At 45.7% G+C, this 24950-nt stretch overlaps 1 protein-coding gene across 3 annotated transcripts in view; it reads right to left on the bottom strand.

Moving 5' to 3' along the window:
- The window catches only part of LOC147117016 (disco-interacting protein 2 homolog C), a 597563-nt gene extending 578125 nt beyond the window's left edge, over positions 1-19438 (bottom strand). For 2 of the 3 annotated variants that reach the window (XM_085987586.1, XM_085987582.1), the window contains exon 1: positions 19150-19437. In XM_085987586.1, the coding sequence (XP_085843712.1) occupies positions 19150-19234 (85 nt within the window). In that variant the 5' untranslated portion in view covers positions 19235-19437. Of the gene's footprint in view, positions 1-19149 lie in introns of all 3 variants that reach the window. The other variant, XM_085987581.1, reaches the window with a different exon arrangement.
- Between the last annotated feature and the right edge of the window lie 5512 nt (positions 19439-24950).

Raw genomic sequence — 24950 nt, forward strand, 5'->3', positions numbered from 1 at the left:
CCGGGTGATTGGGCCCGTTGCATGTGGAGATGCCGACCCTGTTCTGGGCAGCAATGGTAAGGACATCACCTTTTGCACCTCTCTCGTCCCACTTGCGCATCAGATCTACATCCTTTGCCACTGTCCGACCAATGCGCTGAATGCCACCACTCATGCATCCCGCACTGACGCCCTCTCCTCACTCTAAAGCTACTCTTGTGCCTTCCTGCTTTCAGGTGGTGAAGAGGAGGTCCCTGAACTTGCCAGTGACAGACCCTCCGAAGAGGAGCAGGAGGAGGAGCAAGAGGAAGGCGGCCCATCAGGGGAACCCTCAGCCACGGCCACCCAGGCCAATGTAGGGGACACGTCTTCCCTGGAGGGCAGCGTGGCGGAAGTGTCGAAGGGGAGGGGAGCTTCTGCGTGCTGCAGAAAGGCGGGAGGGGGGTGGAAGCTCGGCGGCCTTCTCCCCAGAGGGGGGGATGCGTCGGAGGGGAGTCCAATTGCTGGGCCCAGCGGCCTCCATCAACGCAGGAAGGGTCGGCCAGCTCGGCGGCCTTCTCCCCAGAGGGAGAGTCCGGCCTCCAGTCAGGAGATGCTCTTCGCCGAGGAGATGGAACGCCTCGAAGACTTGTCCGCGGACTCGGAGCGCCGGCACACGGAGCTCATGGCGGCAGTGGCACGGTTGCCCGAGTCCATCGATTCCCTCTCTCGGAGTGTGGCCGAGTTCGGGCCCTCAGAGGCCACCAGTCGGGCGGAATACCGGGCAGATCTGTCAGCGACTCGCCAGGTGATCAGTGGTGCCGTCCAGTCACTGGCTGCTCTGATGCGGTCAGTGAACAGGTCAACACGGGCACTCACTGCTGCCACACTTGCTGCGTCAGCCAGGCATCGCCAGGGCACCCGGCGCGCTGCAGCAACACAGCGGTCTGTCCCTCGGCAGATTGGTGCGCCTGCTGCAGTGCTGGCCCGGGCGAGTGCCAGTGTCTCAGGCGACCAGCGAGCGCCTGCCATCCGCCAGCTTGCCGCCATTCCTCCAGCTGCCACTGCCAGTCCCCCAGTGGAGCTGCCAGGAGCTGCTGCAGCGACTGATGCTGGCTAGCCACAGCTGCAGCAATCAACAGCCGCCCGCTCGACGGCCAGACCTCGACTAGGCCGACCCCCAAGGGCATCTGCCGTCACGACATGTGCCCCTCAGGAGCCTGCCCCCAGCCTTGCAGCAGCCAATGGCCTTACTTTGAGGCGGAGCAGCAGGGCGGGCAGGGGCCACCCAAAGATGGCCAAGGCATCGCCCTAGCGGGCCAAATAGTCGAATGTGTGGCCATTTGTGTTTGTTTCTTGAGGCCGAGAATTGGATGTTTGTTTTTTGAAGGCCGTTGATGTGATGTCTGTTTTGGACGAAGGCCGAGAATGACGGCCATTTTAGTTGCCCTATTTTGTTAATCCTCTCCAGGTTGTGGGAGCGAGTAATGTGTTTGAGTGTTTTTTGGGGGTTTCGTCTGTTTTTGGTTTTCATGTGGGAAGGGCCCAGAGTTTGTACAATAAAGCATTTTATTTATTCACATTGTCCATGTTTGATCTTTGAAGTGTTTGTTGCCTTAACCGGCTGAGGGCTTGCGGAGCGGCTGCAATCATGTTCTATCATTGGCACAAGCCATTCCCTGACGGGGCCTAGAAGTGACGTTCAATAAGCCGCCGACGGGCGGCCCTTGGACCTTGTGCGTCCCTCCTGGGCTGGTGCTCCTCGTCCTCATGCTCCTCCTCCTGAGGTGGTGGTCCAACGTGAGGTGGCAGTGCCCGAGTCCTGCGGATAGCCAGGTTGTGCAGCATGCAGCAAACGACGACGAATTGGGAGACTCGATCCTGCGAATACTGGAGGGCTCCCCCGGAGCGATCGAGACAGCGGAACCGTTGCTTGAGCACGCCGATTGTTTTTTTTTTTTATGAGGTTCCTCATCGCTTGATGGCTCTCGTTGTATGCCTCTTCAGCAGGGGTCGTGGGCGCGCGGAGCGGGGTCATGAGCCAGGTACACAAAGGATAGCCTTTGTCCCCGATAAGCCATCCTCTTGGGGGAGGCTGTGCCTGGAACATGTCAGCCACAGTTGTCTGTCGCAGGATAAAGGCATCGTGGCTGCTGCCTGGAAAGCAGGCATTGACAGCTAGGATGCGCTGCCTGTGGTCACACACCAGCTGTACATTGAGGGAATGGTAGCCCTTCCGGTTGCGGTACTCCTCAGCATGCTCAAGAGGTGCCCGCAAAGCCACATGCGTGCAGTCAATGGCGCCCTGCACCGTGGGGAAGCCCGCTATTCTTGCAAACCCCACTGCACGCTGCTGCTGCTTGTCCAGGGTCATGGGGAAGGAGATGAATTGATGTCTCCTTCTGAAAAGGGCTTCGGTCACCTGGCGGATGCAGCAATGCACGGCGAACTGGGAGATGTTAGCGATGTCCCCAGTAGCGGATTGGAAGGAGCCGGAGGCATAGAAGTTGAGAGCCACCGTCACCTTCACTGCCACCAACAGAGACGTCCTGCGCATCAGCTGTGGCTGCAGATCTCTCTGAAGCAGCCGGCAGATGTCTGCAACCACCTCCCTTCGGAATCGCAGCCTCCTAACACACATCGCGGCAGACATGGTCAAATAGGAGGTCTGCTGGCGGTATACCCTGCGTGGGTAAGGCCTCAGTTGGCGACGCCTGTTGCCCCCTCTGCGTCTAGCCAGGGCTGCCACTCTCTCACGGCATCTGTAAGCCCTTCTGGCATAAGGCTGAAATTCAGCGTTGCCACCCAATGCAGCCCCCATTATATGCTGGCAAACACTGAGTTCTGAATGAAGGCAAAGATAATTGGTAAGCTCTGGCCTGAGCCAAAAATACCTGTCCAAGTGTTGGTCCAAACCAGTAAACTCTCCTCCTTGGTCTCTGTCCAAAAAACCGTTGCACAAGAGTGAATGCTGCAAAATGGCTGATCTTTATACTGCTGGGTAAGTGCCCTTTAATTAGCGCTCCCCGCGGCCCGGCTGGCCTGTGTACCGTTCCACTTCACAGTCGCTCGGGCCGCCCGGCGCACAATGGGCCGGCGCGAGTGAAGTTCCGGTTTGGGGCGCACAAAGGGCGTTGCACTATTAAATGACGTCATGATCTGCGTGCGCAGCAGGGCGCGCTAAGACTTTGCGCCGGCGCTAAATGTGTCCTGAAGTTGGGGAGAGGCGCAGATCGCGCTGCGCCCGGGCGATAAGCGCCTAGCGCTCGAGATCTACTCCTCCTAAGGCGCTAGCGGCTGGCGCGCCCAACTGAATTTCTAGGCCCATATCTCAGCATGGGTCAATGCACGGAGAAAGCTTACATTGGGTAGTTTGGGGGGGGGGGGGGGTGTGGATAGAAGAAAGAAATAATGCACTCTCTAGTTAAAAGTAGTAAGTTATTTGCAAATGTTAAGGAGTTTTTCACAAAAGGAAGGAGTATATTACTTCTGATAATGATACCAAAGTGTGTGTGTGACACACACACACATTGAGTTACCAGACTGTAGTATCATAAGAGATACTATATACAAGGCTAATGTACATCTAGGATGTTTGTGAATGGATATACAGAGAGCTAGATGGAATTATTAAATTAGTTAGCAGGTAAAGTTTATTACTCATTGAGGCAGTTCAGATGAGTGTCAATGCAAATAAAGTTTCAGAATTTAAAGACCATTACTGGTACGACATATTTTAGAGACAACCGAAAGAAGATTATGTGCAGAAATATCATCACTGAAATGCAATGGAGGAAGGAAAGTACAGCATTTACAAAAAAAAAATCTAAAATTTAATTCACATAAGTTTCGTAAATCTCAATCAATCAAAATGCCGCCAAATATGCAAAGGTCAATGTGTTATAAATAAAGGAGAGCCAAACCTCTGACAGAGGGGCCTTCTTTAATCTAAATAGATGGTTAGCAGATGATTACATTTCTAATGATTAGTGTGGATTAGGTACCATTTTAGCACTTGTGTTGCCACCCAGGAATCTGACTTTCTGTCCATCTCCAGTAGGCCTGCGTTTAGAAGAAATCTAAATCCTACCAGAACAAGTGGATTATGCAAATAGAAGTAAAAATTTCATCTCCAAAGCTCCTTTTATATTAGAGTACACCAAACCATAAACCATTTGCTAAGAGCACAATGTTTTCCTTTCCATATTTTATTTATATTTTAAAAAAGAATTGAAGTGGGTGCTTAATTCTCATTCAAACTATTCTACGCCTACTCAAAGAAATTAAATGCAGTCTTACTGCTACGGCAGATAATGCATCCAATCTTAAAAATGATACCTTGCAAACAACAAAAACAGAAAGTGCTGGAAACACACTGCAAGTTGGTCAGCATCTGTGAAGAGAACAGACAAGTTTGTGTTTCAGATGAAGATCCTACTTCAGAAGTTTACTGACAACCTTTAGTTCCAATAAAATTACATGTGATCAGTTCAACTTAGAACACCTCAGCAATGCAAACTCAGGGTCAGCCAACTATAATGCCCACATCTTGTCAGACGTTAGAAAAAGCTCAGAAGGTCACGTTTCATGCCAGTAGGACTGCTCAGGGTGCAGGCTGCTGAGAACGTCCAACAAATATATGAAACACTTATTTTTCCTCCAACCAATTCCTTTTCCCACTCCTTTCCTGAAAGTAGCAACTCACGCTGGGGAACAGCTCCGCAGTGTCGATCGTGCTCCAGTACCTCATCCCACGTGGCCATTATTCGCATGAACTGAGACAGTGAGTGCTGGCAAGCCGTTCACTTGTGGAGGCAGCTCAGCCTTACCCTGCTCCCACCTAATATCCACCCATGTGGGCTTTCCAGAAAGGAGATCACTGAATAACAGAAGTAGCAAATCTGCAATTTTTACTCCTCCCTATCCCGGGTACCCTACAGCAATTGCACCACCTCAGCGGAGATTAATTCCAGGACTGTGCTGCACCAACCAAAATTGGGGTTAAGTCTATAGGACTCCAGAGCACCACACCGCGTGTTCATTTACAGAGTGAGCTATTAGAGTTGTAATATTGCTTGTGAAAAACAGTTTGCACATTTTAGTTGCTGGAACAATTCACATGAATCCAATATAAAATGAATGCGCCAACAAGCATCACCTGACAGTATTTGCACAACGGCATTTGCTTCTGATGTTTTATGGAATTATTACACTGATTTAACTAAGGTGTAAAAGTCACTTTGTCAATGCTGCCATTTTCTTTTTAAACTGAGCTGGACAACAAGACAAAAGGGATTCCTCTTACAATGTTAAAATGAGTGACCTGAAGTGCAAGTGTACACACTATAACTCAAGAATGTTGTTTAGTTAAATTGAAATCCCGATCCAGACTTGAACTAATTTGTATTGATTATCATGTACTAATGAACTTTAAATTGCAATTATATCACTGTCACAATGGCGGATCTGAATTGTTTTGTCAAGCACACATCTTGGCTGAACTAATAGATTAATTGATTTATTAAAATCAATTTTAGATCAATTCCCCAAAACCATAGTATTAGGTAGAACCCATGGTGTGTGGCCACAATTATCCAGCCAATAATCAGTTCTAAGATCACAAAAGGTATGAATCTCCATAAAGCTATGTACAGTTTTATGGTTTTATGAAAGGGAAATCGTGTTTGACAAATTTACTAGCGTTCTTTGAGGATAACACGAGCAGGGTGGATAAAGGGGAACCAGTAGATGTCGTGTATTTGGATTTCCAGAAGACATTCGATAAGGTGCCGCATAAAAGGTTACTGCACAAGACAAGACCTCACGGTGCTAGGGGTAATATATTAGACTGGATAGAGGATTGGCTAACTGACAGAAAACAGAGTCGAATCAATGGGTAATTTTCAGGTTGGCAAACTGTAACGAGTGGTGTGCCACAGGGATCAGTGCTGGGGCCTCAACTATTTACAATCTATATTAATGACTTGGATGAAAGGACAGAGTGTACTGTTGCCAAAGGTGGGAAAGCAAGTTATGAGGAGTACACACAGAGTCTACAAAGGGATATAGATAGGTTAAGTGAGTGGGCAAAAATTTGGCAGATGGAGTAAAATGTGAGGTTATCCACTATGGTAGGAAGAATAAAAAAGTAAAATATTATTTAAATGGAGAGACTACAGAATGCTGCGGTACAGAGGGATCTGGGTGTCCTCGTACAAGAAGCACAAAAAGTTAGCATGCAGGTACAGCAAGTAATTAGGAAGGCAAATGGAATGTTGGCCTTTATTGCAAGGGGGATGGAGTATAAAAGTAGGGAAGTCTTGCTACAACTGTACAGGGCGCTGGTGAGACCACACCAAGAGTACTACATACAGTTTTGGTCTCCTAATTTAAGGAGGGATATACTTGCATTGGAGGCAGTTCAGAGATGGTTCACTAGGTTAATTCATGAGATGAAGGGGTTGTCTTGAGGAAAGGTTGAGCAGGTTGGGCCTATACTCATTAGAGTTTAGATGAATGAGAGGTGATCGTATTGAAATATATAAGATTCTGAGGGGGCTTGACAGGGTGGATGCAGGGCGGATGTTTCCCCTCGTGGGGGGAATCTAGAACTAGCTTCAGAATAAGGGGTTGCCCATTTAAAACGGAGATGAGGAGGAATTTCTTCTCCGAGGGTTGTGAATATTTGGAATTCTCTACCCCAGAGAACTGTGGAGGCTGGGTCAGTGTATATATTCAAGGCGGAGATAGACAAATTTTTGAAAAACAGGGGAATCAAGGGTTATGGGGAGCGGGCAGGAAAGTGGAGTCTTATTGAATGGCGGAGCAGGCTCAAGGGCCTACTCCTGCTCCTATTTCTTATGTTAGTAAAAGAAAATCTATTCATAGATCTATTATTTAAAAAAATTACTTAACTGTCAATACATTAAAAAATGGGTATGAAGCAGTAATTTTCATAAATGGTTTACATGATGACATAAATGGCAAGTGCAAACATTACATGGTTTATAAGAACATAAGAAATAAGAGCAGGAGTAGGCCATTTGGCCCTTCGAGCCTGCTCCGCCATTCAATGAGATCATGGCTGATCTTCTGCCTCAACTCCATTCACCGGCCCTATCGCCATATCCCTTGATGCCCTTACCAGTCAGAAATCTATCGACTTCTGTTTTGAATATACCCAATGACTGAGCCTCCACAGCCCTCTGGGGTAGAGAATTCCAAAGATTCACCACCCTCTGTGTGAAGCAATTTCTTCTCATCTCAGTCCTGAATGGCCTACCCTTTATCCGGAGGCTGTGGCCCCTGGTTCTAGACTCCCCAGCCAAGGGAAACATTCTCTCAGCATCCACCCTATCAAGCCCTGTAAAAATTTTGTATGCTTCAATGAGATCCCCTCTCATTCTTCTGAATTCAGGAGAATACAGGCCTAGTTTACTCAATCTCTGCTCATAAGACAGTCCCACTATCCCAGGAATCAATCTCTCGAACCTTCGTTGCACTCCCTCTATAGCAAGTATATCCTTTCTTAGGTAAGGAGACCAAAACCGCACACAGTACTCCAGGTGTGGTCTCACCAAGGCCCCTCAGCCAATGGGAACAGTTTCTCTCTATCTGTCCAGACCTCATGATTTTGAACACCTCTACCAAATCTCCTCTCAATCTTCCCTGCTCTAAGGAGAACAACCCCAACATGAAATTACTGCTTGGAAATCACTCCCTTGAATAGATTTTATTCCATCAATATTCTTATCTCCTCTGCTGAAGGCAGTGGCTAATGCTGGGGTATGATTCCACAATTATTGTCAACCCTTTGGTATCAAGTGGCTATTCTCCCATAAGACAGGCTATTTGACGTCAGGAGCATCACAACCAAACCATGATTCGATCCATATTCGTTATCCATGATCAACAACAACTTTAATTTATATGGTGGCTTTAACATAGAAAAGCGTCCCAAGGCACATCACAGAAGCATAACCAGACGAAAATCAGCAACAAGCCAAAGGAGGGGGCATTTGGAGATATGATTGGAGCTTGGTCACAGGTCAGTTTTAAGGAGGGTCTTAAAGGAGGAGAGAGAGGTGGCGAGGCAGAGAGGTAATTCCAGAACTTACAACAGCAGCTTGTATTTATATAGCGCCTTTAACGTAGTAAAATGTCCCAAAGCGCTGCACAGGAGCGTTATAAGACAAACAATTTGACACTGAGCCACATAAGGAGATATTAGGACAGGTGACCAAAAGCTTGGTCAGAGATAGGTTTTAAGGAGCGTCTTAAAGGAGGAGAGAGGTAGAGATGTTTAGGCAGGGAATTCCAGAGCTTAGCGCCGTGGCAATAGAAGGCACGGCCACCAATGGTTGAGCGATTATAATCAGGGATGCTCAAGAGGGCAGAATTGGAGAAGCGCAGATATCTTGGGGGGTTGTGGGGCTGAAGGAGATTACAGACATAGGGAGGAGAAAGGCCCTTGGAGGGAGTTTGCACATTCTCCCCGTGTTTGCGTGGGTTTCCTCCGGGTGCTCCGGTTTCCTCCCACAGTCCAAAGATGTGCGGGTTAGGTTGATTGGCTATGATAAATTGACCCTTAGTGTTAGGGTGATTAAATACGTGGGGTTACGGGGATAGGGTGGGATATGTGTTGGTGTAGGGGTTACGGGGATCGGGTGGGATATGTGTCGGTGCAGGCTCGATGGGCCGAAATGGCCTCTATCTGCATTGTGAGGATTCTGTGATTCTGTGATTTGAAAACAAGCATGAGAATTTTGAAATCGAGGCGTTGCTTAACCGGGAGCCAATGTAGGTCAGCAAGCACAGAGGAGATGGGTGAACGGGACTTGGTGCGAGTTAGGACACAGGCAGCCGAGTTTTGGATCACCTCAAGTATATGTAGGGTAGAATGTGGGAGGCCAGCCAGGAGTGCGTTGGAATAGTCAAGTCTAGAGGTAACAAAGGCAAGGATGAGGGTTTCAGCAGCGGATGAGCTGAGGAAAGGGCAGAGACGGGCAATGTTATAGAGGTGGAAATAGGCGGTCTTAATTATGCCGCAGATATCATTGAATGGTTACAGCACAGAAGGCGGCCATTTGGCCCGTCGAGCCTGTGCCGGCTCTCTGCAAGAGCACCTCAGTTCGTCCTTCTCCCCCCGCCCTTTCCCCATAGCCCTGCAAAATTTTTTCTTTCAGATATTTATCCAACTCCCTTTTGAAAGCTGAAATTGTGTCTGCCTCCACCAGCCTTTCAACCAGTGCATTCCAGATCCTAACCACTCGCTGCGTAAAAAAGTTTTTTCTTATGTCGCCTTTGGTTCTTTTGCCAACCACCTTAAATCTGTGTCCTCTGGTTCTCGACCCCTCTGCCAATGGGAACAGTTTCTCACTATCTACTCTGTCAATACCCCTCATGATTTTGAACACCTCTATCAAATCTCTCAACCTTCTCTACTCCAAGGAGAACAACCCCAGCTTCTCCAGTCTATCCACGTAACTGAAGTCTCTGATTCCAGGAATGATTCTCGTAAATCTTTTCTGCACCTTCTCCAAGGCCTTCACATCCTTCCTAAAGGGCGGTGCCCAGAATTGGACACAATAATCCAGTTGAGGCCAAACCAGTTCATCATAACATCCACACTTTTGTACTCTATACCTCTATTCATCTATTCATGAAGCCCAGGATCCCATAAGCTTTTTAACTGCTTTCTCAACCTGCCCTGCTGCCTTCAACGAGTTGTGCACACATACCCCCAGGTCTCTCTGTTCATACACCCCCTTCAGGATTGTACCCTTTAGTTTATATGTCCTCTCCTCATTCTTTCTACCAAAATGTATCACTTCGCACTTTTCTGCGTTAAATTTAATCTGCCACGTGTCCGCCCATTCCACCAGCCTGTCTATGTCTTCCTGAAGTCTATCACTATCCTCCTCACTCTTCACTATACTTCCAAGTTTTGTGTCATTTGCAAATTTTGAAATTGTGCCCTGTACATCCCTGTACAAAGTCATTAATATATATCAAGAAAAGCAGTGGTCCTAGAACTGACCCCTGGTGAATACCACTGTATACCTTCCTCCAGTCTGAAAAACAACCATTCACCACTACTCTCGGTTTCCTGTCACTTAGCCCATTTCGTATCCATGCTGCCACTGTCCCTTTTATTCCATGGGCTTCAACTTATGTGGTCAGAAGCTCATTTCAGGGTCAAATATGACACCAATGTTGTGAACAGTGTGGTTCAGCCTCAGACAGATTTTAGGGAGAGGGATGGAGTCAGTGACTAGGCAACGGAGTTTGTGGCAGGGACCAAAAACAGCGGCTTCTGTCTTCCCAATATTTAATTGGAGAAAATTTCTGCTCATCCAGAATGTTTCATCAGCGTACATGTGGAAACTGACACTGTGATTTCAGATGGTGTCGCCAAGGGGCAGCATGTAGATGAGAAATAGGAGGGGGCCAAGGATAGATCCTTGGGGGACACCAGACTTAATAATGCGGGAGTGGGAAGAGAAGCCGTTGCAGGTGATTCTCTGGCTACGATTAGATAGATTAGAATGGAACCAGGCGAGTACAGTCCCACCCAGCTGGACAACGGTGGAGAGGCGTTGGAGAAGGATGGAGTGGTCAACCGTATCAAAGGCTGCAGAAAAGTCAATAAGGATGAGGAGGGATAGTTTACCTTTGTCACAGTCACAAAGGATGTCATTTGTGATTCTGATGAGAGCCGTTTCGGTACTGTGGCAGGGGCGAAAACTGGATTGGGGGGATTCAAACATGGAGTTGCGGGAAAGATGGGCACGGATTTTGGAGGCGACAACATGTTCAAGGACTTTGGAGAGGAAAGGGGGGTTGGAGATGGGGCGGTAATTTGCAAGGACGGAGTGGTCAAATGTTGTTTTTTTGAGGAGAGGGGTGATGATGGCAGATTTGAGGGGGACAGTACATGAGAGAGAACCGTTAACAATGTCAGCTAACATGGGAGCCAGAAAAGGAAGTTGGGTGGTCAGCAGTTTGATGGGAATAGGGTCGAAGGGGCAGGAAGTGGGTCTCATGGACAAGATGAGTGTAGAGAGGTCATGAGGGGAGATCAGAGAGAAACTGGAGAAAGATGTGAGTTCAGGGCTAGGGTAGGTTGTTTGGCTTGGTGGGCTAGGGGAAAGAAGGGAAGTGGCAGAGGCAGCTGAACGGATAGTCTCAATCTTAGAGACAAAGAAGTCCACAAGCTCCTCACACTTGTTGTTGGAGGTGAGGGTGGAGGAGACAGGGGAGAGGAGTTTAAGATGACGGTTAGCAGTAGAGAATAGGAGCCAGGGTTTATCTTTGCATTCCAGAATGATTCTGGAGCAGTGAGCAATTTTGGCAGATGAGACAGCTGAAGGCACAGCCGCCAATGGTAGGGCAAGTCCTTTTCGAAATGCACAAGACCAGAGATGGAGAAACGCAGAGTTCTCGGAGGTTGTAGGGCTGGAGGAGGTAACAGAGATAGGACATGGAGGGATTTGAACACATGGATGAGAACTTTAAATTGGAGGCATTGTGGGGACCAGGAGCCACAAGGGGTAATGGGCGAGTGGGACTTTTGTGCAGGTTTGGAAATTGGCACAGTTTTGGATGAGCTGAAGTTTATGGAGGGTGCAAGATTGGAGGCTGGCCAGAAGGACATTGGAATAATTGAATATGGATGAGCGTTTCGGCAGCAAATGGGCTGAGGCAAGAATGGAGGCGGGCAATGTTACAAATAACATACACATACTAGCAGGAGCAAAAACCCGTACTAATTTTTCCCCTCCCTCTGCAAAGGTATCGGGACCAGCTGTAGTTCCCCTGCCCACCATCACTATGACAAAAGTCTACCAACTCAGCACAGACTAGGGATTGAATCTGTGGCATTCCTAATCATGGTGTGTCTGTCCACTGGGGTATCAAGGAACCTGAAGCATTTTTTTTTTATTATAGAGAGGGGGAGAGAGAGGGGGAAGAGAGATTAACACACACAACAGTAATTTGGCGATTAGTGGGGGTTGGGGTCAATGATTATCATTTGAAGGTTATGTACAACCAGGATAGTCAATTCAGTTAATATGTGAAGTGGCCCAAATTGAAGGATTAGTAACTGCAATGCAATCGCTGCAGTGGATTAAGTGAAAATCAACAACTAATTAACAGAAAAATATTATATATTTTATTATGGTTAACACTTATGAATGCATTTAGACATCTGAAGGGTAATCCTTTCCAAACACTATGCAATTTGCAGGAGCACACCAAAAACAAAACATCGAAACAAAACACTTAAAAGCAAAACACCCAAAGACTGCAAGAGATTTTGAATAAATTCACACAAGGGACAAAGGGACACAATGGCTGCTGTAACCTTCTAGAAAAAGAGAGACGACAGTGCAGGTAAATACACGTTTTGATATTCAATCGATAAAAGTAATTAAAAAATACATGTAAAATCGAAGAACTTCCTCAAAAGGATGCTGTGCCTCCTCCATTTCAAAGGCTCAATCATCTGAACACAGGCCGAGAGAGCCAAACAATCATTTTTATATTCGCAGCTGGTTCTATACCACGTTAGTATCTAAATGGACTTTGGATTTGCGGAGATGTTGCATAGCAAGTGGAGTCCATGCTCCTCCTAGCTTCTGGAAGCAACGCTATTCAAACAATGGATGGTTCTCGGACCATCAAGTTGAGAAAATGTACATTGATTTTCTTTTCCCCCAGTACTGAAATTCAGGGAGTAGTGACTCAGTATCCAGCACTCTAGTCATTGCAGCTCATTTTCAAATCACTGTAGTTCTACAAAAGGAGGTGGGCAGACAGATAGGCAGGATAGCTACTGAATTAATACTAAAAAATAAATCAGAGGAGGGCCAGTTATTCGGGTACGGTTTCCAAGTATGATTTGCATAGTCTATCACTAAACAATCATTTTCAATGTTCGTTTTTAAACCTACGCTTGCTAACCCTAGCATTTGAGAATACATAGAATTATTTTTACTTTACCATTACAATTTTTTCAGGCTCCCTACACTGGTTCCTCCTTTATTTAAAAAGGAGATTAGTTTGTGAGATGAATTTCTCTATGTTTAGTCAACAGTTTCTGAGGACTGTGCAGGGTCCCTCCCCCCCTCCCCCACTGACAACAGATTACCTGCTACCTAGACAGGTCTTTAAATTATGTATATTTTTCCATTACTACTTCGCAGTATTGACAATGGGAAAAAAAATTGAAATTAGAAATAAATGCAGTGGGTAAAAAAGCTATTTTAAAAACTAGCCTATCAATTTCCATATCCATTTAGAATTAATAAGGTGTCAGCTGTGGCTCAGTCATACTACACTTGCCTCTGAGTCAGAAAGGTTGTGGGTTCAATCGCCACTCCAGAGACTGGAGCACATAATCTAGGCTGATACTTCAGTGCAATAATTGAGGGAGTGCTGCACTGTTGGAGGTGCCGCATTTTGCATGAGACATTAAATAAAGGCCTCGTCTGCCCTCTCAGGTGGGCATAGATGATCCCATGGCATTTTTGGAAGACCAAGGGACATTTTCCTGGCCAACATTTATCCTTCAACCTACACTGTTAAAATAGATTGTCTTATTACTGTTTGTGGGAGCTTGCTGTGCATAAATTGGCGGTCACATTTCCTATATTACAACAGAGACTACACTTCAAAAAGTATTTCATTGGCTGTAAAACTCTTTGGGACGTCCCGAGGTTGTGAAAGGCGCTAAATAAATGCAAGTTCTTTCTTCAATAGACAAGAAAAAGTTGAAAGGTTCATTACCAATGTGTCCAATTACTTCATTTTACTGGGAAGTTATTTAGAATGTCATTTCAGTGAGCTTTTATTTAGAATGTCACTTCAGTGAGCTTTTTAAACAACAGGACTGCTTCATTTATATATTTCTATTTTTACACTAATTGGCTGCTGAACTGAAGTTAGTGACAGGCCAGTTGAAGTAGTTGTTATTAATTGGTGTACTAAGTGAACATATTCATGTAAATTAAACAAGAACTCATTCTAAGCACAATTCCAAAATAAGCTATTGTTTTATGAAAAGTCCGGTCAAATGAAAAGGAGAAGAGAAGCTTTTTGCTCCTTTGAACGTGCAGTTTCTGTGAATGATCCACACATTGTCCGCATTATCTGATCAACAAACATGAGAAATCTGCAAATCTGACAGGTTAAAATGACACTGCAAAGGAACCACAGAACAAGGCCTCATCATTTCAGTGCAATTTCCTACGCTTTTCATTGAAGTTCATTGGCGGAAAACATTAAATATTTAACACAAGATGACAAGGAAGATGCTTTGCATTCATAAAATCAAATCGGTCTTCCACTAGTGTAAAGGCGGTGTTGACAAAAATATAATTTAAAAAAGAAATTATACTGTAAGTTAGACTGCCCTTTTATCCCTCCCCTTGGATTCCTCCCAAATTTTAAAAGTAGGTATTGCACATTTACAACTGGTCCCAGAAGCAAAATACAGTTTTCATTTGATATTATTAGACCGTCTAATTATGATGAAAATTTTATATCAATCATTCTACTAAGTTTCAGAAACCATGGCCTAGAAATTCAGTGGGCCTTGCGCCCACTTAGCGCCTAAAGAGGTCTTTTGCGCCGGCGGGGTGGTAGCGCTGAAATTGACTGCAGCAGTATTGGCGGCGGTAGCCGTTAGCGCTGCGCCGGGACATCATCGGTGTGCGCGGTGGCCCGTAACGCCCCGAAACCGCGCCGATCCCCATATTTATTTGCGCCCGCCTCCTCCGAAGCGGGCGCAAACAGCGAACAGAAAACGGGGCCGTCCTGCTGCCATAGTGGGGCGCTTTAAAGCTGAAGGTGCGGCCGGCCGCTTTTTCGGCGGCCGCCTGCCCGCACCTCCTCCCCCGGCCTCCTCCCCGCCACCTCCTTCCCCGGCCTCCTCCACCCCCCCGCGGCATTGCCGGCTGGTTTCCGTGGAGCCCGGCACTTCTCTGTTGTGCCGGGCTCTTTTGCCGGCACTCGCGATCGGGGCTCCGGCCGTTGCAGGCACCTCCCCCTTAAGAGAAGGAGGAGGCCTGCAGTACCGCAGCCTGCCGCACTGCATCGGGTGGCGCTGCGGCAACTAGCGCGCCGATATTCAGTTGCAGCGCCCCAAACGGAGGCAGGCACACCCTGGTATAGCGCCCGCTTCCGAATTGGGGCGCAGAAGACGAATATACGGCGTGCGCTAATGCCTCCCCGCCCAGTGCTAACTTTTGGGCACAAGCGAGCTGCCCGCGCCCAAGTGAATTTCTAGGCCCTTGTGTCTGTTTATACCATCTGTCAGTGCATGTGAACCTGGGAAATGTCCTGGTTACAACTCGGGCATATTCTACAGCTCTCCAATGGTCACAGGTCTGTTGAATCCATTTCAATGAGGCACTTTTACATTGTTGCCCTTTTTACTCCATCTGTTTCTCACCAGTCCCCATTGAAGAGCCAATAAAAAGGTGTTTGTTCCCCTCCCCTTCCAAATCTCTGCCCTTGGGAGCCAAAACAAAATGGGTCCCAGAACTGCTCGAGGCAGTCGGAGTACCACGCTCCCGAGACTGCTGCCACACTGTCAATGTAAAGTTTCATGGCATTTTATTGGTTATTTGGATGGAAATCAGGCTGCACTGCAGATTAGAAGCATTACTAATTCCCAAAGGACAATACAAACAGAACATTATTTTACCTACTCATGGAAAATGTCTGTGTTATGGTCTTCGTGGCATTCTTTTTGGTGTTGATTTATCATGGTTGGAATATGTGTGGGAGAGACAGACAAGAGAACGCAGGAAAGTCAGCCGCAATGTTTTGAGGTACAGTGTTTGAATATGCCTGTATAGTATTGCTCAACCAAGACTGAAACATGAGAGTTGCGCTTCACATCTAAGGGTGTGAAACTGCTAGCTCCAGTTCAGAGGAGCCTCGCCCCTCCCTATCTCTGTAATCTCCTTCAGCCCCACAACCCCACCCCCAAGATATCTGCGCGCCTCAAATTCTGCCCTCTTGAGCATCCCTGATTATAATCGATCAACCATCGGTGGCCGTGCCTTCAGCTGTCCAGGCCCTAAGCTCTGGAACTCCCTCCCTAAACCTCGCCACCTCTCTTTCCTCCTTTAGGACACTCTTTAAAGCCTATCTCTTTGACCAAGCTTTTGGTCATCTGCCCTAATTTCTTCTTGTGGCTCGGTGTCAAATTTTTGCCTTCTAACACTCCAGTGAAGTGCCTTGGAATGTTTTACTATGTTAAAGGCACTATATAAATACAAGTTGTTGTTGTTCAGGTTCCAGCCAGGTAGAACACGATTTACATTGCTTGGCTCTTGCCTGGCTTGCTTTGTAAACTGTCCTATTTGAGAGAGAAGTCTCTGCATACATGCATAGGCAAAGACGTCTCCCCAAATGTTAGAACTTTAAATGTTGATACAGAAAGATGAGAAATTAAGGTCGGGTAGGTTTACAGAGTATCTAGGTGGTCCAATGGACACTGAGCATTTTACAAGTCAGCTTTGATATTGCACTGGTTTTACTCTTCATCCAGTGTCAAAGCAAAGCAATGCACCCAAAGCAAACTTTTCTCTTCACTCGAGTGTCAGGTGTATTCCCGACTTCGAAATGTCATGACCAGTTTAGCATGGGTGCGAATTCACTTTTGCTAAACTGGCAGCGTTAATTTTGATGATATTTCCATTCAAAGCATTCATTTTGATAATCTCCCTCCCTTAATATTGAATAGCAGCTCAGATAGGTTCAACCAATCACAGTGCCTATTTTTATTTTCTGCTACAACTGCTTACCCAATCATCCTGTCCTTGTCGGTTTCTTTCATTCCCTTTTTAATGCAGCAAACACACAAACGTGAACAGCCACAGAATTTCACCGTCTTCAGCACAAGTGCATTGCTGATTGCAAGCCATCGTGCAGCATATTTGGTATACACAAATTAATGCGGGCTAATTTTCTTCCAACTGGATAGTTGCAAGAAAATAACTTCAGAAAGCAAAATCGGAAAAGGCGGAAAATCAATATTACTATCCACTAGCGAGATTGTGCTAGGAACTCGAGTGATCAACCTCCTGTGCAGAACTGCCGTGGCATAAACTCTCAAACTGCTATAACATTCTAAATATGCTCAAGCAGTGGGGGGAAGACGAAGTGTGGAGGTCACATATGCACAATTTCAAACTGCCAGCTAATCAGACTGCAGAGTGAACGTCATTAATAACGGTTATAGGTCATGAGATCACTGCCTTCTACGCGTTTACAGAAAAAATACTGCATTTGGTATTCCTTCGCTTCCTACTTGCGCCCAGTGCAACCGTTAAGCATTTCAGTTGCAAGGGTTGGGTCGCATCCAACCAATACGATGTCAAAACCACACAGCCCATAAAAGGGTTGGAGCAAACCTGCGGCTTCTCAAACAATGTTTGCCCAGTCACCGAAAGTGACATGGCAAGAAGCACACACACGTTCACACAAGCACCCCTGAACAAGAAGTTTCAAGGAGCGATTGCAATGTTGCACCTTGATTCGAACCGCCCGTCGTTAAAAGTATCGGATTTCAACAAGGGGAAAAAAAAACATCCGGTGCGTTTACAGTACCGCAAAAGTGTCAACAGCTTTCATTCTTGGATCACAGATCTTCATTAACAAACACATGGGAGTCTGTTTTCAACACCGCCCCCGCCCCCACCAAAAAAAAGTGAGCCATCTCAAACAAATCACACTTTTCAAACTAAAACGAGTGAGCATCAACAGCGAAGGGTTAATAAAACGTGAATATGTGGCAGTACCTAGTGAACGGTGCAGCTCTGGATGAATGGGAAAAGAATCGACACAAAGGGTTAAACGGGTCGGTCAGTCCGCAGCCAGCGAGTTTGACCTTTCGCCATTCACCGAAGCTCCTCCGCTGTCAGGCCTGCTGGCTTCTTTTCATTCCAGGTTTTTTTTTTGGGGAGGAGGATAACACGCGCGAAGCTATTGAGGGAGGAACATGGTAAATCTCTGCCTCTTTCTAAAAGATGAACTCGCGTCCAGTGAATTGCATAGCTGGAAACAAGTACTTTCAAAGCGCCACAGGGAGGGAGAGAGAGACTTAACATCTACAAGTATCGCCCATTAAATGAGCTTGACACTCCTGCTTCCGTCGATTTTAAACTGAGGACATTCAATCATAACATCATTTTCAAAAAAGAGGGGGGTGCAAACGGTTTTTTCCAAGCTACAGGATAAAACAAGCGTCACTTTACGTGTATCCCTATCCAGACACCAGTATTAGCAAGAAAGCAGACTAGAGATTTCTGTAACCTCCTCCCCCCACCCCTTGTTTTTATTTGAAAATCAAGAATTTAGTCGTTATTTGCAGTATATGAGGTTATAAACCGGCACTGCAAATGCCAGCATCAAATCCAGCACAATGCCACATCGACCTTAAAGAACACAGTGACACTAATTAGCATCTCCCCACTTTCATGTCAAGATCGAGTACCAGAGTCCGCCGTCTCCTGCCTTTACATTCAAATTACAGCGACTGCCATCAAGGCACGAGTGAGATCTATTCCTAAACCCACCATCTCTTTGTTATATATGTGTTTACACAACATGCACACACGCTTGATTAACACGCCTCTCCATTCAAATGATTTTTTTTTCTAATGCTGCAATCTTAAGTTTGGCAAATATGCTCAGAAATCGCTTCAGATACATCACACCAAGGGAAAACGTTATGAATTGACGCCACGATTGCATATTATATATATATATATTTCAAAAAATGCCAATGCCCTTCCCATTTCAAATCGGAAGGAGAAATTATAAGAAAATAATAGCTTCAACAACAGCCACAAATCAAAGGGAAGAAAGCCTTTCCTGTAAAACCGTTAGCCGAGGAGAGCAAAGCCCAGCCCTGATATTATTTTTCCACCTCCTTCGCCTCCAACCTGAAATGAAGTGTCAGCTGAAAGGCAGCATTGTCTCATTAATAAATCGCAAAGCAACACACACAAAAAATCAAAGTCAAGGTTTGAGCATTGAAGGGGAGGAAAAATAGATAAGAGGGAAAGAATCTGGACAGAAAGCACGGAGACAGAAAAAGGGAAAGAAAACCCCTCATGGAACGAGAGGAGGAGAAAGGGAGAGAGAAAGAGAGAGGAAAAAATCCGCTTTTACCTTCGGATAATTCCAAATCCAGCTCGGCCAGCTTCGCCCTCACCTCGAGAGGAAGAGCCAGGCTCTCAATGCTGCGGTCCGCCATTCTCTCTCACTCTTTGTGTCCGAGTGACGGGGCCACACTTCAGCACTTTGCACGGGGGTAGAGGAGATGCATGATATTGTACAGGAGGGGAGGGTGCAGGGGGAGGGGGGGAATCTCCAGCGCTTCACACCACCGCCATGTCTGCGTCTGCTCTGTCTGTGTGTAGGAGAGAGAGGGAGAGGAGGGGGGAGAGCGCGAGCGCGCATGAACAGCAGCGCGGGCACGGAGCGGGGCGCGCTCCCGCGGGGCGCAGGGAGCGAGTCCGCGCGCGGGGGGGGGCGCCGCTAGAGGGAGCGAGCGAGCGAGTAGAGAGAGAAAAATAGTGTGTGAAGCATAAAGAAATATGTCCAAGAGAAAAAAAATACTGTAACTGTGTGTGAGAAGGATACAATGTATCGGTCTGAGAGAATGATACAATGTATCGCTTTGAGAAAATGATACAATGTAACTGTTTCTGCGAATGATACAATGTATCTGTTACCATTTACCTGTCTGAGAGTGATACAATGTGAGAGGGTAATACAGTGTATCTGTGTGAGAGAATGATACAATGTGAGGGAAAGATGTAATTCATGTGAGAAAGACAGAAGAATGTATCTGTGTGTGAGAGAGCGGTATCTGAAAGAAAATACTTTGTATCCATGAGAGAAATAGAATGTGTGTTTGTGAGAGAGGGGCAAAATAGTCAAAGTACCCGAGAACGTGAAAGATCCATTGCGTCAAACAGAGAAAATAGATGGAGAATTATGGAGAAGAAATATGTCTAAGAGTAAGAAAGGTGTGACTGTGAGAGAGAACAAGCACAGTGCTGAGAGAAAGAAACAATACATTTGAGACAAAGAAAGGTAGTGGCCCTGAAATTACAAGGATAAAGACGTTTGCTTGAAATTCTTCTCTCCATTATTTTAGCAGAGGTGTTAACCTAATATTTTAAACAAGATAATGCCACCGCGACTGGAGAAAGGACTTTCAGCCAAATGTGTTAAGTCATCATGCACTAGTATCCCACAGCGTAATTTCAGAATAAAATATACATGTGCAAAGAAGAAACATGTAATATGTTCTGAGAACGAAACAAACCAGAAAGAAACAATATTTCTGAGACAGAGAAAATACAATGTGTTTCTGAGAAAGATACAATATGTGTGAGATAGAACAATGAGAGAGAAAAATACAACGTATCTGCATAATACAGAAACGCAATATATCTGAGAAAGAGAAGTCTGTGACAAACAGACATGATTCCGAGACAGCAAGAAAGATACAACATCTATGTGGGAGAGAAACAATACATCTTAGAAAGAGAAAGATGCAATATACCTGCAACAAAGGGAAAATAATGTCTCTCTGAGAGAGAAACATAAGAGATGGAGAAAGATGTGAGGCAAAGAGAAATATTGAATCTGAGAAGGAGGATGGAATGTGTGTGAGAAAGAAATACATATGAGACAGAGAAAGATACAAAAATTGTATGTGTAAAACAGACCTAAGCAGAATATAGTGTAGAGAAAGGTACAGTAAATCTGTTTAAGTAAAAAAAATGTGGAAAAAATAAAAAAAGAATGTGCATGAGAAGACAAAGAAAAACAATTAATCTGTCTCTGTCGCAGAGAAATATCCACAGGAGTGAGAAAACAATATGCATAGAATTACATAGGATTACATAGGATTACATAGGATATACGGCACTGAAACAGGCCATTCGGCCCAACCAGTCCATGCCAGCATTTATGCTCCACTCGAGCCTCCTCCTGTTTATCCTCATCTAAATCTATCAGCATAACCCTCTGTTCCCTTTTCCCTCATATGCTTGTCTAGCCTCCCCTTAACTGCATCTATACTATTTGCTTCAACCACTCTCTGTGGTGGCAAGTTTCACATTCTCACCACTCTTTGGGTAAAGAAGTTTCTTCTGAATTCCCTAATGGATTTCTTGGTGACTATCTTATATTGATGGCCTCTAGTTATGCTCTTCCCCACAAGTGGAAACACTCTCTCTGTATGGGGATGGAGAGAAAAGAAGCAATATGACTGTGTGAAAGTTAGAGGGAAACAATGGGGTAGAAATTTAAAAAAATACAAAAGCAAAATACTGTGGATGCTGGAACTCTGAAATAAAAACAGAAAAATGCTGGAAATACTCAGCCGGTCAGGCAGCATCTGTGGAGAGAGAAACAGAGTTAACGTTTCAGGTCGATGACCTTTCACCAGAACTGGAAAAGGTTAGAAATGTAATAGGTTTTAAGCAAGTGCAGGGGCAGGGAAAGGGAGGAGGGGAGGAAAGAACAAAAGGGAAGGTCTGTGACAGGATGGAAGACAAGAGAGATTGGTGCAATGCGGAAGGAGATGGTAATGGGGTAGAAATTTATTTGCTTTCGCCCAGTTTTCAGGTGCAAAATCAGCATTTCACTTATCAGTTTCGCGCTGGGACTGCCTGTGCCAGAAGTGCACACAAAACGCGGGTGCCACCATATTGGCTAAGGTACTCCTTAGACATCACTGGTGGCCGCCTCAAGTGAACACTGAGCTCATTTAAGTATTTAACTATTGGTCCTGTGCTTCTATTACGACCCATTTCAGAAATTGGTGCATGGGAGAGTTTGATTTGCTCATTCTTAAATCCACCTGGGGCGCAAACACTCAAGAAAGAAAGAAATACTTGTATTTATATAGCGCCTTTCACGACCACTGGATGTCTCAAAGCGTGTTACAGCCAATGAAGTACTTTTGAAGTGGAGTCACTGTTGTAATGTTGGAAATGCGGCAGCCAATTTCTGCACAGCAAGCTCCCACAAACAGCAATGTGATTATGACCATATAATCTGTTTTGTTAAGAAGCAGACTGAAGCAATGATATACAAATGGTTCCCCATTAAGCTAAGTCTCTGGATAGTCATTTTGGCTGCTGGGGAACTTTAAAGCCCTTTTTTTGGCTAATTTGGCTGAGTTTGGAAAGTCTTTCATACTAACTAGCTGTTGGAGAGCTGACTTTTGGCCGCAGCTACACAGATGGGAATGTTGCCGAGATTACCACAGAGGCAGTCACAGCAGCAGCAACAGCAGCAACCACGGATGCACAGACGTGCACAGGCTCAAAGAAGGGCAAAGGAAGCCTTACAGCATGCAGGGGTTTTGCAACAGGATGTTTTACCTCAATGGGACAGAGGAGCATTGTGTGAGGAGCTGTACTTCAGCAGACAGGCAGTCACTGACAAACGTCACCTGTTGCAGCAGGAATTGGAGCCAAACATGAGGGCACATGCAGCACTACCTATGGCTATGAAGGTCCTCAACATCTATGCCTCAGGGTCATTCCAGGCTGCAACAGGTGACATAAGCAACATCAGTTAGTTTGCTGTGCATATAGCTATCAATTGGTGACAAGAACATAAGACATAGGAGCAGGAGTAGGCCTTTCGGCCCCTCGAGCCTGCTCCGCCATTCAATAAGATCATGGCTGATCTGATCTTGGCCTCAACTCCAGTTTCCTGCCTGTTCCGCATAACCCTTGACTCCCCTGTAGCTCAAATATCTGCCTTTCTCCACCTTGAGTATATTCACTGACTCCGCTTCCACAACTCTCTGGAGTAGAGAATTCCAAAAATTCACGACACTTTGAGAGAAGAAATTCCTCCTCTCTGTTTTAAATGGGCTACCCTTTATCCTGAAAATATGCCCCCTAGTTCTAGATTCATCCACAAGGGGAACATCCTCTCCGCATCCACCCTTTCAAGTCCCCTCAGAATCTTATATGTTTCAATAAGATCACCTCTCATTGATCTAAACTCCAATGAGTATAGGCTCAACCTTTCCTCATAAGACAACCCCTTCATCTCAGGAATCAACCTAGGAAACCTTCTCTGAACTGCCTCCAATGCAAGTATACCCCTCCTTAAATAAATTGACCAAAACTGTATGCAGTACTCCAGGTGTGGTCTCACCAACGTCCTGCATAGTTGTAGCAAGACTTCTCTACTTTTATACTCCATCCCCCTTGCAATAAAGGCCAACATTCCATTTGCCTTCCTAATTACTTGCTGTACCAGTATGCTAACCTTTTGTGTTTCATGTACGAGGACACCCAAATCCTTCTGTACTGCAGCATTCTGTAGTCTCTCCATTTAAATAATATTTTGCTTTTCTATTCTTCCTACCTCACATGTTTCCACATTATACTCCATCTGCCAAATTTTTGCCCACTCACTTAACCTATCTATATCCCTTTGCAGATTCTTTGTGCCCTCCTCACAACTTGTTTTCCCGCTTATCTTTCTGTCATCAGCAAATTTGGCTACAGTACACTCAGTCCCTTCATCCAAGTCATTAATATAGTTTGTAAATAGTTGATGCCCAGCACTGATCCCTGTAGCACCCCACTAGTTACAGTTTGCCAACCTGAAAATGACATAGAAACATAGAAACATAGAAGATAGGAGCAGGAGTAGGCCATTCGGCCCCTCGAGCCTGCTCCACCATTCAATGCGATCATGGCTGATCATCCAAATTCAGTGCCCTGTCCATGCTTTCTCCCCATACCCCTTGATCCCTTTAGCCTTAAGAAATATATCCAACTCCTTCTTGAATATATTTAATGAATCGGCCTCTACTGCCTTCTGAGGTAGAGAATGCCACAGGTTCACCACTCTCTGGGTGAAGAAATTCCTCCTCATTTCTGTCCTAAATGGCTTACCCCTTATCCTTAGACTGTGACCCCTGGTTCTGGACTCCCCAACCATCGGGAACATCCTTCCAGCATCTAGTCTGTCCAGTCCTGTCACAATTTTATAAGTTTCAATGAGATCCCCTCTCATTCTTCTGAACTCCAGTGAGTATAAGCCCAATCGACCCAATCTCTCCTCATACATCATTCATGCCATCCCAGTTATCAGCCTGGTGAATCTTCGCTGAACTCCTTCCATGGCAAGAAAATCCTTCCTCAGATAAGGCGACCAAAACTGCACACAATACTCAAGATGTGGTCTCACCAAGGCCCTGTACAACTGCAGCAAGACATCCTTGTTCCTGTACTCAAACCCTCTCGCTACGAAGGCCAACATACCATTTGCCTTCTTAACCGCCTGCTGCACCTGCATGCTTACCTTCAGCGACTGGTGCACAAGGACACCCAGGACTCGTTGCACTTCCCCTTCTCCCAATCTACTGCCATTCAGACAATAATCTGCCTTCCTGTTTTTGCCACCAAAGTGGATAACCTCACATTTATCCATGTTATATTGCATCTGCCATGCTTCTGCCCAATCACCCAACCTGTCCAAATCATCCTGGAGTTTCTCGGCATCCTCCTCACAGCACACACGCCCACCCAGCTTTGTGTCGTCTGCAATCTTGGAGATATTACATCTAGTTCCCTTGTCTAGATCATTAATATATATTGTGAATAGCTGGGGTCCAAGGACCAATCCCTGCGGTACCCCACTAGTCACTGCCTGCCACTCGGAAAAAGACTAGTTTATTCGAACTCTTTGCTTTCTGTCTGCCAACCAGTTCTCTATCCAAGTCAATACCTTGCCCCCAATCCCATGTGCTTTAACTTTGCACGCTCGTCTCTTATGCGGGACCTTATCGAAAGCCTTCTGAAAGTCCAAATACACCACATCCACTGGTTCTCCCTTATCTATTTTACCAGTTACATCCTCAAAAAATTCCAGTAGATTAGTCAAGCACGATTTACCTTTTGTAAATCCATGTTAACTTT

Source organism: Somniosus microcephalus, chromosome 5 (assembly GCF_052327205.1).
Source record: "Somniosus microcephalus isolate GS21.2 chromosome 5, FLI_Smic_1.0, whole genome shotgun sequence".
Taxonomy (NCBI): Eukaryota; Metazoa; Chordata; class Chondrichthyes; order Squaliformes; family Somniosidae; genus Somniosus; species Somniosus microcephalus.